This window comes from Alnus glutinosa, chromosome 14 (genome assembly GCF_958979055.1).
Source record: "Alnus glutinosa chromosome 14, dhAlnGlut1.1, whole genome shotgun sequence".
NCBI lineage: Eukaryota > Viridiplantae > Streptophyta > Magnoliopsida > Fagales > Betulaceae > Alnus > Alnus glutinosa.
In genome coordinates, this window is record NC_084899.1 from 20,883,080 (window position 1) to 20,900,304 (window position 17,225).

Genomic DNA, 17,225 nt, shown 5'->3' on the forward strand with positions numbered 1-17,225 from the left:
GAGAGCTATATTTGCATAAGAACAGGTTATTATATTATTATCTTTCTTTTGGATGGAGATTACTGAAATCAAAATTGTGGAAAAAACATTCAGATAACCAATAATGAGAAAAGTATCATCTTATAAAATGCATGGTCTTGATGAGTTTGATCAAAGACCCAAATGAACACAAGAAAATACAAAATATATATATATATATATATATATAACAAAGGGAAAAGGCAGGAACCAACAAAGCATCAAAGATCAAATTTGAAGGCCATGATTCTTTCAATTGGGTATAAAAGTAAGCATAAAAAAAAAATTCATTAAGCTACCCTACCAAAATGGATACATGCCTATAATCCAAGGGGGAATGGACCCAGACTTATACATTACCTCATCTTCCACCAGACAATTCAATGGCATCTTGGTTATACACCGAATCTTCTCCCCAGTCAAATCTTCTCTGCAGTCTCTCATACTCTTGCCTGCGACTAACCTCAACATGCTGCCATTCTTCCCACCTCTCAGCCAGTCCCTCTCCTTCGAGCATCCGTACCACCTCTGACATTGCCGGACGGTCCTCCGGTGATGATTGGGTACAAAGTAATGCAACTTGGATCATCATTTCCACCTCTTGCATGTTGTAATTTTTATTTAGATTAAGATCTACAATAGCGTCCAGTCTCTTCTCCCTTTCTAGCTTCTTGACCTTCACATGAAGATTAATACAGATCTCACTAATTAGCAAGTAAAAGCTAAAAAAAATAGTGCAAAACTCAACTTTAAAGATGATGAGCACAGGGGACCAATGAGCATAGACAAAAAGATAGTTCATTTTGTTGTGAGAAATGGAATCACCACATTCTTTCCTTCAAGATGGTTATCTTACATGGTCAAGCAGTAAAACATCATCTTCTTCTTCCAAGCGCGAAAAGTCAATTGCCCTTTGACCGGTCACAAGTTCTAAAAGCATTATTCCATAACCAAAAACATCAGTCCTTTCTGATGACTTCCCAGTGGACAAGTATTCAGGTGCTATGTGGCCCATTGTCCCACGAACTTGAGTTGTCACGTTAGTCTTTCTCACATCAACCAATTTTGCCAGGCCAAAATCACCAACAACTGCTTCAAAATCTTCATCGAGTAACACATTTGCAGCCTTAACATCCCGATGAATAATTTTAGGATTGCAATGTTCATGAAGGTACTCTAGGCCACGAGCTGTGCCTAAAGCAATTCGTTTTCTTGTAGGCCAAATTAAAACAGATTCCCCAGGTTTAAGTTCTGCATCAGTGCTCAATGTCATTATGATATCATCAGAAAGGCTGCTAGAAACCACTACTACATTCATATAAAATGGTCCAATAAGCTACATAAAGTGATTTAAAATCCTACCAGCCAACAAAGCACAATGGTGTAATCAGTGACAAAGGACTTGTATGTTATTGAAATACAATGACAAAGCACAATGGTGTTATCAACGTTATTGAAAGTCTTAGATTTGAAATCTTCCTAAACTCGAGTCTTAAAATGGCCAAATTAAAAGTTGGAGTCTAAAAGGCAAAATAGAGAAAAGAACAGGTGGGTTCTGGAATATTTTCCCTGAAATTAAAGAATTTTAAAAGGCATCATTCCTCAATTCCAATTTAATAAATTCTTCTCCCTTTGTTAGTTCTTTTATTTCTTTTTTTTTTTTTTTTTTATAAGTTTCTTTTAATTCTAATAATATAGAGATCAACTTGAATTACTTTCCATAACCGCAAACATAGAATATACTTCCATCAACAAAGAAAACTGTGGATTCTCTCTTTTGAAATGACTTAAATAGAAGAATGAACTTTAACTTCAGGCACTTAAACAGCCTCAATGATTTTCATCTGTGGATGTAAGACAAGCACACACGAAATTCATCACTGGCTGACTCAAGTTTGCTGCAGGCCATCTCATGCCTGCAGATGGTGGCCAGCTGCCCAGGCACGCCAGCCAACGAGTCAGGTTGTTCAACCATTGCCGATGTACAGAAAAACCAAGTTCTGCATCTGTTCAACCTATCTATGTGTGTGTGTGTTTCAGATGCTGAGCATTCAGCTATATTAACAGATGCCATTCACATACATTACTTAGAGAACTGATACCTCGTAGACGATAGGCAACACTTAAGTTCTGCATGAAGGGATAGACTAAAAGGCGTTCTGTAGGAGTTGTGCAAAACCCAATCAGCCGTAAAAGATTCCGGTGAACAGCTACACTTATCATCTCAACTTCACGCTGGAAAGCTGCATCTCCCCCAGGACTCTCATAGTCAGTTAACCGTTTCACAGCAACTTTTGTGCCATCAGTAAGAACCCCTTTATAAACTTTTCCAAAACCTCCCTGTCCTAAAACATTTTTCTCGCTGAAGTTTTCTGTAGCTAGCTGTAATTCCCTCCATGAAAATCTTTTCAGTTGACCAAATGCAATTCTTCGGTCAACTTCACCTGAGCAGTCAGCATAAAAGCTAAAAATATCAAAGTGAAACTTTCAAAAGCAGATTCCTGAGTAAAAGCTCACATCAAATAACAATTCTATTCATTTGAGAACAAGCACTCAAGATTCTTGAAGAATAAAAGTATGCTACCGAGCAAATACATTGACAAGATAAGCAGAGAAACACAATGAAGACTAAACTTAATTAAATAAAGAAAGTGTTTGACAGACTAATCAACTACCTGATTCAAACTGATTTTTATTTTGGAAGAAAGAAAAGGGACAAGTGTCTCTATTCTAGAAGATGTAACTGATCCAATATGAGGTAGGGTTTGAATCAGGTATCCCTATTCTAGAATGATGTAACTGATCCAATAATATTAGTAAATAATGAAGGCCAAAGTTTATGATTGGGCCTCTCTTTTGTAAATGCCTATTTTCTAACATGGTATCAGAGCATTAGGAATTGACAAAAGACTTGGTAGAATAAACCCAAGCCTTTCTATTTTCATCTTTTCTTTCTTTTGTTCTTTTATTCCCGTCTCTTTTTTCTCATCTTGTACAGAACCTTGTAGAATAACCCGCAGCTCGCGGTGGGAAGTAAATGATGCCCTCATCACCATGACTGTATTTTGGTTGGATGACGGCACTATTACCATCATTCCCATTGATGAGCGTGTCTGCTTGTAAGCCCACTGATGGTTCGCAGTCAACCGTCGTGGGTGACTTTTCCTTGGCCTCTCTGGGTAAGGCATGGATGATAGGGGGTGGCAGAAGGACCTATGTGGAGGTGTTACGTAGGGCGGAGCAGTTGCAGAGGTGTCCGCCGGCACCATTAGTGACGGTGGAGTGAGCACCTTGTACCGGGCCATGCTAGGACCGTTGCCTCCGTACATCAGGCTCAAAAGGATGTTGATCGAGGTGGTGATGCAGACACATCCATTCCCTGTTTTCGCGCTAGAGACGAGGTTGTAGGAGGTGATGTGGCAAGTGTTAGTCGGAACCTTTGAAGCTAGAGAAGTCAGCTTGAGAAATTAAAAGAGGAAATGGATCGGGCTCTTGTGTTGGTGGATGAGGGATTGAACTCTATTGGGGGGTTGGAAGAGTTAAATTATGTGAATCAGGCCGGTATTGTTTTGGCGAAGCCTATAGTGAAGGACCAAACCATGATATTATCCCCTAATCAAAGCCCCTCTCCAAAAGAGAGAGCCTGTCTTGCATACAAAAAAGAAAAAGGCCCTCCTCCACAAAAATTGAAATGTATGTTTCATTTCAAGCCCACTTTTAAGTGGGTAATGAGATCACGGGCTGGGGAGGCTTCCTCTTCTTGGAGTAAAGACCCGGTTGTGGAAGCAGGTCGAGTGAGCTCGGATATGGGTCTTGCAATTTCGAGCTTCACCTTTCTTAGTGGCCCTCCGATGGGCTCGTCGCCAGCTCTTGATGACAAGGATGCTGGAGCGCGAGTTGAGCTGAGTCCTGCAAGGGTTACAGGCGTTGTCTTTGCCAGCCGAAAACCCTCCATCCAAGGTGGAGCATCTGGTGATCCGATTGCAGCACTTAGCTCTCCCACCTCCTTCAAATTTTGCCGGTGATGAGAATGAGTTGGTCCCCCTATTCCCTGGGCCTTCTGCTTTGAACTCTGGTGGTTCCTTTGCCGAATTTCTTTTTGTCCTCTTCACCATTTTCCTCTTGGGGGAGGGGGGAGAGTACTTCTGATGGATGGGTGTGATGTGGGTGGAGTGGTTAGGTGTGAATCTCTTGTTAATGCCACTCCTCCTTGCCTGGATGTGGAAGTGTTCTTTGAGGAAGAGCCCATTCCATTGAGTTAATGTCCCCTGTTTGCTAAAAAGGAAAGTGCAGGGACAGAGTCTTCAACTTGAGTTTTGCATATTGTCTTCACAATCTAGAATGTGGCGGGGCTTTCGTGCGAGGATTTTGAAGAGGAGTTTGTGGCCTTGTTTACGACCAATGAAGTGAACCACTCCCTAAAGGAGCCAGTCTCTTGTTCCAAATTGGGTAATAAAGAAAGTAGAGAATTAAAAAGGTTATCTTGTTCCATAAACTATGATTCGAAAAGTGGTAGTGCTAGTCATGGCAGAGTCAAAGGGAGGGTTGAGTGTGATTATTTATGATGCCTAAATTGTTATCTTGGAATGTGGGGGTTGAATGAGGAAGATAAATGCCTTGCCAGAAATTTGCTTAGACAGTGAAAAGCGGATATTATATGTTTACAAAAATCTAAATTTGAGCTCATTTACACCAACGTCATGCATAGTTTGTGCGGTAGTCAACATGTGGACTGGTACTACTCAACTTCTAGAGGGGCCTCCATCTTGCTTATGTGGGATAAGAGGGTTGTGGAGAAGATCAAAGAGTGGGGGGCAGTTTTCTATTGCTTGCTCTTTTAGAAATGTTGAAGATGGTTTCTCTTGAGCTTTTGCGGGTGTTTATGGGCCTAATTCCAATTGAGATAGAAGATATTTATGGAAGGAATTGGCGAACTTGCTTAGATGGTAGAACTTGCCATAGTGCATTAGGGGAGACTTCAACGTCACCCGTTTTCCTAGTGAAAGATCAAGTAAAACTCGTTTTTGTCCTGCCATGTTGGATTTCTTTGATTTTATTTGTGAGTAGAACCTCATGGACATTCCCCTTGTAGGAGGAAATTTTACGTGGTCAAACAATCGGGATCCCCTTATTGATCAAGAATTGATAGTTTTCTTGTCACTCCAGATTGGAAAGCAAAGTTTCCTAATTTGTCTCAAAAAAAGGGTGCCTCGACTTTGGTCGGACCATTTCTCCATCCTCTTTGATTGTGGCAAGGTACAGGGTGGCAAAAAGATACTTTAAGTTCGAGAACATGTGGTTAAAGGCCAAAGGTTTCGTAGACAGGGTGAGATAGTGGTGGACTTCTTATCATTTTCAAGGCGCCCCGAGTTACATTTTGGCTCGTATACTCAAGGCCTTGAAAGAGAATTTAAGAGTCTAGAATGAGCAAGTGTTTGATAACGTGGAGACCAATAAAAAGATTCTATTGGATGAATTGTGTGTTCTTAATGGTTCGGAGGATAAGTGACGAAGAGAGGTTGAGGAAAGGCAAAGTTATTAGTGATTTGGAAAAGGCTACCTTATTGGAGGAGATGAGTTAAGAGGCAGAAGTGGACAATGCCATAGTTAAAAGCGGGGGGATAGATGCACGAAGGTTTTCCATCAAGTGGCCAACTCGAATAGGAGAAACAATTCCACTGAGTTGTTGTAGGTAAATGGCTTAGTTTCTTCAAGTAAACTAATATAAGGTATCACATTGTGCAATTCTATGATAAATTGTTTACTAAACATTTTAGTTGGCGACCCAAGTTAGATGGTCTTGATTTTGATTTTATTGATGAGGAGGAGGCCTCTTGGGTAGAGAGAACATTTGAGGAGAATGAGATCCTTGAGGTAGTGAAAGGTATGAACAGTAATAAGGCGCCAGGCCCCGATGGTTTTACTATGGCTATTGATGGGGGTGCTTCTCATGCCATTAGCAAGTTTGAAAAAGGCTTTAATGCCCCTTTCATCGCTCTCATTCCAAAAAAAATATTGGGGCTATTGATGTTAAGGACTTTAAACTTATTAGTCTTGTGAGTAGAGTTTACAACATTATTACCAAAGTCCTAGCCAATTGGCTGAGAACAGTCGTGGAGAAGACTATTTCAAAGCCCCCAAAAATCATTTGTCAGAGGTAGACAAATCCTTGACCCTGTACTTATAGCCAATGAATGTCTGGATAGTACGATAAAATCTAGTGAGCCAGGGGCGATTTGCAAATTGGATATTGAGAAAGCATACGATCCTGTAAATTGGGAGTTCTCATTATATTTGTCGAGGTGCAGCTTTGGGGAGAAAGCATTCTATTGAAGTATTTTTGAGAGCTAAAAGCCGAAAATCACTGGTGCATCTAGCCTTTGGGACCAGGAGGATGATCAAATCATGTCCCGAATACCTACGAGTATCAAACCAAGTCTCGGTTCTACTCTATTGCATCTTCGCTTTACACCAAAGGCCATTTGGGAGTGCCTTGCGCACATATATTCTGGTACTGAGAATGTAACTCGGATGTATGAGGTGTGTACACAATACTTTGGGAGCAAACAGAGCACTCAAAGTTCACAAGAATATTATGCTTGCATCATGGGAAAATGAGAAATTAGTATAGCAGCTACACATAATTCGATGTCATACTAAGTCAACCCAGTTGAATGATATCATTAATTAGAAAAATATGAAATATCATTGAGCCAATTCAAAAGCTTGGCTAATTTAACTTAGCTATTTAGAATTCCGTGCCAACATGCTGAAATTTAAAAGGGAAAAATTACATATTACCCAGCCCCCCAAAACTTTTACCACTTTTTCAATTTTGCCTCCAATGTTTAAAAATTGGCAATGTATCCCAACAAAGTTTTTAAAATTTTCAATGTTAGTTTTGGCCAAACTTTTCTAGCTCTCTCTCTCTCAAAAGAGCCCAGACCTAGCGTCGGCACGTGAGAGCGCGTCAAGCTAGGAGACCCATTCTCTTCGCTTCCTTTCTCTTCGTTGTGCAGTCGGGGTGTGAGTTCCGTTTTCTGGTTCTTGGGTCTCTTTTGTATCGAGCGTAGGGGCATCAACCGGTGGTTTCTCTTTGTGGGTTCCTCTCCACCAGCAACTATGTAAATTTCTCTGGGTCGGACGGCTGTGATTTGGGGGGGTTCTGAAATGGAGAAAAGTTTTATCGTGGAGTCGAAAATTTTCATCTTCTCGGTTCTGGATGGGGCGTCGAGGCTAAGGGCGGGGGAGAAAAGAAAAAGTTTTTCCGACGAACTCGTTATCAGTTCTCAGCGCTCGGAATGGCTTGCATCAACGATGGAGATTCTATTGGGTTACTCGGAAGACCAAGAGTTCATCAAATCCTTCAGGGAAGGGTTGAAAATCTTGATTGCTCGGAGAGGTAGTAACCAAGCTGGCCGTTTCCTAGAGGGAGCAGTATACGGGTTGGTGAAAGAAAAGATAAACGAATGAAAAGTAAAGACCAATAGCAGAAATAATAAAATGGAGATAATGAAATTTTACGTGGTTCGGTCTATGACCTACGTCCACAGAATGAAGCCCAAAAGGCTACATTGTTGCTCTTATTGCTTGATCTTTTCACAGTACATGACACTCCTATTTATAGGAGGATTTGGGTAGATAAGTATGGTAATCAAATCAATGTGATTTGATTACCATCAAATCTGATTACAATAAGGAAAGTACCATAATATAAAATATACATTATCAATATAATATATTTTCCTATATTGATAGGAAATATATTCTCTAACATCCCCCCTCAAACTCAAGGTGCAAGGATTCTGGAAGCTTGAGTTTGCAATAAAATCTCTTTCTTCATTTGGAGATGACAACGATCGATGACAGTCGACGGCGATGACTAGAGGAAGTCTGCGACGGTGGAGATGCGCCTTAAATATCAATAGGTCAGCTACGGGCCAAAATCAAAGCCAACTATGGGCTAAAATGGGCATGGATTTTAAACAATACCACAAATGCCAAAATAATATAGGCCAACTATGGGCTGAAATGGGCCTAAATTTTTAAATAATACCACAAAGGCCAAAAGATGGGTCTGATTCAACAATTGGACCAACAATGACCAAAATAATGAGCCCACAAAGGGCTAGAATAATATGAGCAACTTGGTCTCTTTTGATTTTTTTATTTTTTTTTCAAACATTTTCATCTTCACGAGAGTACACATGAATACCCATGCACCATAAAATAACAAAACCTTTCTCTCTCTCATCATTTTTTTTTCTCATACCTTGCATCTGCACCATACAAACTCTCTCTCATCATTTTTTTTTTCAACATTTTTTTTTCTCTTTTTTCTTCAACATAAGGAACACCAGACTACCGCACCCTCTACTGAAGAAAAAAAAAATCAATACCAAAGACTGCAAAAGCTTGAGAACTTCCGCCGAACTCACCAAAACCACCCGATCATACCAGACCACCGGAAAAATCACAAGACCAGACCACCCGGAAATTGCCAACAATCACCATAATCTCCAGACCCGCACTAGAAAAACAGCCCAGAATATTTTCAAGGCACCAGACCAAATCTGATCACCGAAAACCACCAGACGAGATCAAATCGCCCCACGATAGCACCAAATCACGATCTTGTGCAACCAGAAAGAATCGCACATCGCACCAAATCAACAAGCAGCACAGAACAACACTCGAATCGCCGAAGTATTCCACAAAACCACCGGACGCCACCAAAGAACCACCGAAGAGCACCGAACCACCAGAAAAAGGGCACAGCCGAACACCAAACCGGATCAGTAGAAGAGGATGGCGGCAGCAGAAACGAACGGTAGTAAGAACTCACTTGAATCGTTGATCGGATCCAGATCCGTGCGTGAAAACGCATGAGAAAACCATCTTGAAAATTGGTTTGTTTTGTTTCCAAAGGAGACATGGGCACGCACAAGATTTTTTTATTTTTTTTAACAAAAAAAAAACAAACAAACAAACCAAAAGAATGAACAATACAAAAAGAAGAGACATCTGCGGGGAAAGGAGAATTTTTTTTTTTTTTTTTTGTCAATACTATGCAAGATCTATGGTGAGGAGATCTGCAAAATAATGACTATCAAGAGAAAAATCAAATACAAGAAAACAAAAAATTCCACAGGACCATTGGATCGAACACTGGCGTTAGCCTATAGCTCTAATACCATGAAAGAAAAGATAAACGAATGAAAAGTAAAGACAAATAGCGGAAATAATAAAATTGAGACAATGGAATTTTACGTGGTTCGGTTTATGACCTACGTCCATAAGATAAAGCCCAAAGGGCTACATTGTTGCTCTTATTGCTTGATCTTTTCACAGTACATGACACTCCTATTTATAGGAGGATTTGGATAGATAAGTATGATAATCAAATCACATTACAAATCTGATTACAATAAGGAAAGTACCGTAATATAAAATATACATTATCAATATAATATATTTTCCTATATTGATAGAAAATATATTCTCTAACAGTTGGGTGGCTGGAAATGGCTCATTTTGATCCCTGAGGGCCGTGGTGGGTGGGGTTGGCTCAAATTCTCAGTCGAGATGAGAAAGGCAATAGTTTTCCTTTCTGCCAAAATGGGTTGCGGATCTGGGTCTCCGTCTGTGTCGGTCAAAGATGAGGGGAAGGAAGAAGTGGCAAAGCTGGGCTTGGTTCCTCATTGGAAGGGACCCTCCTTTGTGGAGGTGTTGAGGTCAGGTACAGTTCCTATTGCGGGGGGTAGTCGTTCCAGGTTGAGTGCGGCATCAGCGGAGCCATGTGCTCTAGATCTTCTCCCGTCGTTGAGACATGCAGAGGAAGAGTTCAGATCGGTGGTGGTCTGTTTCTCTTTGGAGTCACCTTCGTCTGAACTGTTGGACATAGACAAGCCTTTTTGTCCGCTGGGTAAGAAGTTTCTCGCACATACGAATTTGAAAATCGAATTTTCAAAAAGACACGTGGAGCAAGCTAGGCAACGGGTCTAACTTGGCTCTGGGTCGGGCTGTAAGAAAAAATTTGGACCGTTTTGTTGGGACTGGTCTAGGTCGTAAACGCTCGGGTCTTCACTTAGCCCAACTTATCCCGAAACCTTTAACTTCCCGTCCGCCGAGAATCTTGCCGGAGATTTCTTCTGAAACTCCTTTGGACCTTCCTTCTACTGGTGACTTGGAGGATGCTTTGTTGGATACCATAGAGGGTGTGGGTATGGCGTCATCGGGCTCTCTTGGGCATTCCCTTCTGCCGAAGACCTCGTCACATCCTCTTCTGCCGAAACCAGAGCTACTGCTTCCGGTGGCTCTGGCAGCTTCTCCGGGTTCTGTCCCCTTATTGGTTGGGTCCCCTTGCTGGTTGGGTCTGGGTTGGATTATTCCGTTTCGGTAGAAAAGGAGCATGTCCAAGCCCTTGCAATTCCAGTAGAAAAGAAGTCTACTATAGGTTTGGAGGCTCCTAGTCGAGCACCAGAGTCTAGTGTTGCCCCTCTGTTATCCACTGGTACGACTGAATTGGGCAAGAAGATCTCTTCGAAGAAGAAGGATCCGCCTATTGTTTGCGACCAGAATTGGGAGAAGGAATGTTGGAGGAAGGAGGCAGAGCTTTGGGGGAGGATTTTTGCGATGTAACCATTGGTGACGGAGGAACAGAGACAGAAGCATCTTGAAATCTGGGGCAAGATGATTGAGCGCAAGAAACGCGAAAGTAAGAGGGAGCTTCAGAATCTACAAAGTTCCGTCAATTATGGAGACATTAAAGCTTCTTCGAGGCGTAGGAAAGACAAGGCCAATAGGTAGTAGGGTTGTATGCCTTGGGGGTTTTTGTAGGTTGTTATCTGGTGCTCTTTCGGTTTTTAGGTTTTTCGTGGTTTTTTTTTGGTGCGTTGCTTAGGTTCTTTTGTGGGTTGTCTTTTGGATGTTTTTTCAGTTTTTAGGTTTTGTCTTTGGGGCTTTTTCTAGGTTTTTGTTCGAGTTTTTTCGGGTCAGCTGTGGCTCTCCTGCGTATACTACTTGTGTACGTAGGAGCGCCTTACGCTTTCATTTCAATAAACTTTTACTTATCAAAAAAAATTTTCAATGTTGCCCATCCATTACTTAAGCACATCTTCTTTGACGGAAATCAACCCATGTGCGATGCACGCGTATTTTTAGGAACAAATCTTTCCAAAATATCCCTAAAAAAATTTAAAAACAAAATATTTTTAAAAAATTAAAAAACCAAAAAAAAAAATATTCAGCCTGCCAAGGGGTGGCCGGGCCACCCCCAAAGGGTATGGCCACCAGCCACCCCCATTTGGCCACATGGGGGTGGTTTGCCAACCCAGGCCAGCCGAATGGAGGTGGCTCAGCCACTCCCATAGGTTTTCCTTTTTTTTCTTTTTCTTTTTTTTTTAAAAAAAAAAATAGTTTTAACTATTTTTGTTTTAGGGATATTTTAGGAAGATTTGTTCCTAAAAACCCACGTACTATTTCCATCAGAAAAGACGGATTTGAGTAACAAATGGGCAACATTAAAAATTTCAAAAACTTAATTGGAGTACATTGCCAATTTTTAAACATTGGAGGCAAAATTGAAAAAGTGGAAAAACTTTGGGGGGGTAAAATGTATTTTTTCCTACATGTTTAACATAATGGCTTCACATTGGAGATGTTACGTAAAAAGAGCTTAACATGATTGTATTACATGGACTATAAGATATTGTATTATGTAATTACTAGCAGGCCTTTTAATCAGTTTAACAAGTAAAAAGAAAACAAACCTGCAACATCTACATAAACTTCACGCTTGTCGCCTTTGTGTCTATGCTTATACATAATAAACAACAAGGCACCAAGAAGAAGAATAACAATACACCCTCCAATAACTCCAAGAATAACTCCAATCTTTGGCTTACTCGAAGCACCTGTCAAGAGAAGGAAAATCTTGGCATGAAGCTTGTAAAAGAAAGGATTAACTGAACTATTTTACTTTAGAATTTCTCAATGTGAAAATCAGATCCAATAACCTGAATCTTGATTTTTAGATTCACAATGTTGAGGCAAAGTGTTGCCACAGTTCAATCTGTTTCCTGTAAAGCTGCAACAAGTAAGAACCAGGTGCATAGTTAAAAATAAAGAGGAACAGTAATATTTTTTTTGATAGTTAAAAATAACAGATATTATTGTTGTTGTTGTTGTTTTTTTTTTTTTTGTTAAAGTTGTTATTGTTGTTGTTGTTATTCTAAACATCTAATACTAACTGATTCCTTCATGAAAATATTGGACATTTTTCTTTTTCTTGGATTGTGTTTCTTACCAAAAATAAAAAGGGTTGTGTTCCTCGATATTGACAATGGAACAATGAAGTTCAATTTAAGAGTACTAAGTTATGGGAACTAGAATTGATAAGAGTCAGTTAAACACTTATCAACTACCATATTAGATCAAGTGCTTCAAATGGAAAGTGAACGGTGGATACACATCATCACCACATGGTTTGATTGATATAAATTATACATGGTTTTGGGAAGAGAAACATGAATTTCAATCCACTCATGTTTATGGCATGAAACATGATTCAAGTTGGTGAAATCCCAGCTGTACAATGTAAATGGGTGGCATTAATCCTACCCGTATAAATGGATCCCACTAGGTGCAAATATTCCCCATAATTAGCAAGAACGAACTCAATATGGTGTTTAAAGATCATGGCCATAAATTTAATTGTGTATCACTGAGTTATTATTGCTAACTTGAGTCATGTTGTACACAAGAACATGAGAGGATCCAAATCCTAGAAATATATTCTTCAATAGTTAGCTATACAAACTCGTAATGATTTATGTTCTTCATACTTGTATTTTGGAACTTGGAATAAATGCACAGGAACCTGACCACTGAGATTGTTCGAATTTAGCAGACTGCAAAATAGTTTCAACCACGCCATTAAATATTGAAACAACTTCAAAGAGAATTCAAATTTTTGAGTAAACCAAAAAAGCAGAAGTTTGAATTTATTATATCATCTCTACATCATACAATATATCACATACAGACTGATCAAGCTTGGAATACTTGAAAGTGACGTAGGAAGGGTCCCAGTGAGATTGTTTTGACTCAAAGTCCTGCTTGTATAATAAAGAAAATCACACTATTACAAAGAGAGTATCAAAGATGCATACACTCGTTAATATCTTGAAAACTGAAGACAATGCAGAAGGAATTACTTACAAGAACTGAAGCTTTTTAAGTTTACCAAGAGAAGATGGTATATCACCAGTTAAACTATTATTTGACAAATCCAAATTGGTCAAACTCGTTAGATTTCCAAACTCTTCTGGAATCTCACCAGTTATGCCATTTCCTGGCAATGTACTGCGTGATAAATGAAACAGATACACATTGGGGTTACAATTAAAAGCACATTCCTTAGATATAGAAATTATCACCCTCAAAAGTTTCTAACAGGAAAGAATTCAAGCAGCATGTACCATTGAAAAAATGCTTGCCACAAAGGAATCCCTTTATGGCCACAAGTCCCACAACTTCTATGCTCGATCGTAAAAAAATTAAACTTTATAGATGTTAATATGACGAAAATTCATTCCAAGGGTAATGATTGTTGTTTTTTCATAAAATGTTATTTAATGTACTACTGTATATCAAAAACACACCCATCGAGCAATCAATGGAATAATAATAGCAAAAAACTGTTCCAAAGAAAAACAAAAACAAACAAAAGCTTCACCTTTGTTAAATCAACACTTATCCCAAAATATTATAATGATAGGAAAAAGAAAAAAAAAGTAAATTTAAACATTTAATAAATATTTTAACACTTCCTCTTACATATGGGCTCAAACGCTCTATCTCCAAGTGAGGCCCAACATGTAGAATATTTAACTGAAAATGGAGGATAAACTACGGAGTTAGAGTTCAAACTCATGACCTCTACTCCGATACCATGTCAAATCAATACTTATCCTTAAAGCTTAAGCTGATAGAAAATAATGAATTTAATCATTTAATTATAATTTAACAACCTTCATCAAATTACATTTAAAATTCTTATAAAGAGAAGCGCCTGACCCTAATGATTTGATTAAAAATCTAGATTACTTGAAGTTAATATATATATATCACTTCGTCTTAGCTCAAATGATTAGAATGTATAGATTCTTAGATTGATTTCCCAGTTTATTACTATTGTGGAATTGTTGTTCTTTTTTTTTTTTTGATAAGTAATAAAACTTTTATTAAAACAAAGCGTAAGGTGCCCCCAAGTACACAGAAAATATACACAACCACCACCAAACCAGCCCAAAAAAGAAAAGAAAAAAGAAACCCACTAGACCCTCTAGGCATTGGAAAGGAAAGGCTCACATGACGTAGTGTTGTGTGCCTTTTGTGGGTCCTGAGGTTTTCATCTCAAAGGCTAATGAAATGAGAAAAACACATTGCTAACTTTTCGGCTATTATCATTGAATTTTTCTGGAGATGATTTAATTACAATTTAGGGCCAACAGGCACATACAGTAGCCAATCATAGTCTGGTTAAAGAGTTTTCCAAGAGATCTTTTTGCATTCTTTCCCCCAATTACAATACATAGCTCCTAGGGGATACCTACCAGGGAAGGAATTGGAAGAAGAAGACCAAAATAAATAATAATACAGATTAAAGGATTAATACATGTTTTAGAATTGACATTGGCTGCATTAATACTTTTCATACTTACAGAGCCAGAAGAGTTTTTAAAATTCCTATTTTTGGGGACAAGGTTCCAGTAAATCCCATTGATGACAATGTTCTGCAAATAAACAATACATATAAGCATAGACCAGAACAAAAGGTTCTAAGACACACAAGTAAAAAAAAAAACATTTCCTTGCACGAATCACGAAAACTCTGATTTATTGGCAACAGCATCACCATTCACCAAGCATAACACGAACAAGAAAAGGAAAAGGTACATTAAATAGTATCTTACACACGAGTAACATTGTTATTAGGGTCACACTGAACATTGGACCAAGTGCAAGGGTTAACTTGATTTTGGTTCCAATCTGTGAGCTGAACAGGTGAAGCATTCAATGAAGTCTTTAATGCAAACAAGGCATCACCTGAAACAGAACACAGAAATATTTACCACCCAAACAAGCTAATATGTCAATGTCAGTACATCGGTACTCAATTGCAAACTTCAGGAAAACATAGACTAACTAAAAGAAGAAATCAGAGATGTTCAATGAATCCTTTATCATGATACCAGAAAGAGAGAAAGGGTTTTCTTTCCTTTTTGTTTTGGAGGGAGAGAGAGAGAGAGAGAGCAGAGAATTTTGTCATATTAGAGTAAAAGAACTGCATATCTGACCTATGCACATCTTTAGTCTATGTTACATAAAATCAAATAGTTATAAGCATCGGCATTCAAAATACATCCTTCATCAGGTTCAATTGTTCAAACCCAATTAAATAAGACTCCAATGGACAAATAATACATATGCTGCCTTCACTAATCTTCAGCTTTGAAAACACTAAAACATAGTTAGCATAGTTATAAGATCTCTTAATGAATTAAATGCAAAAGAAATAAATGTCAGGTGGGCACAGCACATCATACCTTGAGGATCAGGCAATGCAAGAGACAGCAAACAAGCCAATATCAAAACAATGAAAATCAGTTCCATCTTCAATGACATCAATTCTGGTTACTAATGCAATGAGATGCCTAATGATCAAAGAAGACGAATCAGGGCCATCGCTGCAAAGACATCCCAGCATTAATTTGCAAACCTTTAGATATAAAATAGATGCTGCATAATAACATAATTCAAGGCAAACTGCACTTAGAGACATTTTATGCATGGAGAAAATCATAGGAACTTGTATGATTGTGCATGTCCCAGGGCAATTGGGTGTGGGTCTGTCTCTGCAATGAGAGTAGAATAGTCTTCTGATGGTACCATCCCATCCCAGTACCCTCTGTCTTTCTTCTTATGTCCTTGTATGTCTTACGCTGTTAAGTTATTTATACATTTAAGAACCGACTTTTTTCAGATAAAAAAATCCTTACCAAATGTGCGACCATAACCTCATACATTTGTATTCCAATTACCTTCATAAGTAACCTTTTTCATATAAATTAGCATGAGTTCTTTACCACAGATCCCTAGACGAGGTAATCTATTTCCTCAAACCATAACATCTAAAAGAACTCAAAAAAACACCTAATATGCTTCATATACAATTTCAACTTCCAAGAAAATTAGCCAGTGTTTTAGGCTCCAATTTCTTTCCATCCGCCCCCTTAATGCCCCCTCCCAAAAATACACAAAACTATTAAGTACTTCCTGTCGAGCAAAAAAATATACAAAAACAAAGAAAGAGGAGAAACAATTAGAACTGTCCAAATCTCTTTGGCTATGATCTTCATCAATCCCCCACGATCTTCAAAACCATTTAATTGAGACTCGAAAGAAACACGAATACATTTGAAATTCAAACCAACTCAAATCAATTACCTAAAGAAGCTAAAAACTCTAACCCTCAAAGATTGGCTGCCAAGGAAAACATGGGGAAAATGAAAGAAACTACTAGGAAATCGAACCTTATCTTTCCAAATCTCCTAACATATTAAAATGAGCAAGTACCTCAACTAAGTCAAATTATTGTACTTAATTAGCTCAGTTTTCTAGAAGCCTCGAAATAACAAGTAAATCAAATTCAAATTACTTTCATTTCTCTATCCAACAGTTTCTTCACAACCAAACCGACACATAAAAATGAAAAAAAGAAAAAAGAAAAAAGAAAACTGAGTCAAAGAAGAAGAACTAAAAGAAATACTTGCCGCGAGGAATCAGTTTGGTAGAAGAAGCAGTGAATCAAAGATTTAGGGTTTTTTTTTCAGAGGGATTGACTCTTTGACTGACCTTAGCTCGCTGACTTGCCCAAAGAGAAGTGCTTTTGCTGTTACAGCAAATCTGAAAGAGAAGCTTCTTGCCTTTTTGCTTTCTGGCTTCCTTTCTTTGCTTTGTGAATAGGATTTGTCTCTGGTTTTGCGATTCAGAATAATGGATACAGCTTTGAAGAAGAAGGTGGCTATGATTGCTTGGTCTACAATGGTGTGTGGTCACTGGAGGGTCCAGCAATTATGAATTATCTACCGCATGAATATTGGCTCGCGATTTTCTCGCGCGTGTAGCCAGCTGCTGTGTGA

At 38.7% G+C, this 17,225-nt stretch overlaps 1 protein-coding gene across 3 annotated transcripts; it reads right to left on the reverse strand.

Annotated features, from left to right (window-relative positions):
• Positions 1-101: 101 nt before the first annotated feature.
• LOC133857203 (probable LRR receptor-like serine/threonine-protein kinase At5g10290) lies at positions 102-17,225 on the reverse strand. 3 transcript variants are annotated; one of them, XM_062292379.1, is made up of 12 exons: positions 16,939-17,225; positions 15,630-15,737; positions 14,997-15,129; positions 14,745-14,816; positions 13,240-13,383; positions 13,062-13,133; positions 12,864-12,929; positions 12,036-12,106; positions 11,790-11,933; positions 2,121-2,462; positions 875-1,269; positions 102-694 (listed from the first exon to the last, which is right to left on the reverse strand). In XM_062292379.1, the coding sequence occupies exons 2-12, from the start codon at positions 15,706-15,708 to the stop codon at positions 380-382; spliced, it is 1,833 nt and encodes a 610-aa protein (XP_062148363.1). In that variant the 5' UTR covers positions 15,709-15,737; positions 16,939-17,225; the 3' UTR covers positions 102-379. The 3 variants fall into 3 exon arrangements, with proteins under 3 accessions (XP_062148363.1, XP_062148362.1, XP_062148364.1); XM_062292378.1 differs by having other exon boundaries at positions 15,630-15,770; positions 16,939-17,224; XM_062292380.1 differs by lacking the exons at positions 12,864-12,929; positions 13,062-13,133; positions 13,240-13,383 and having other exon boundaries at positions 15,630-15,770; positions 16,939-17,224.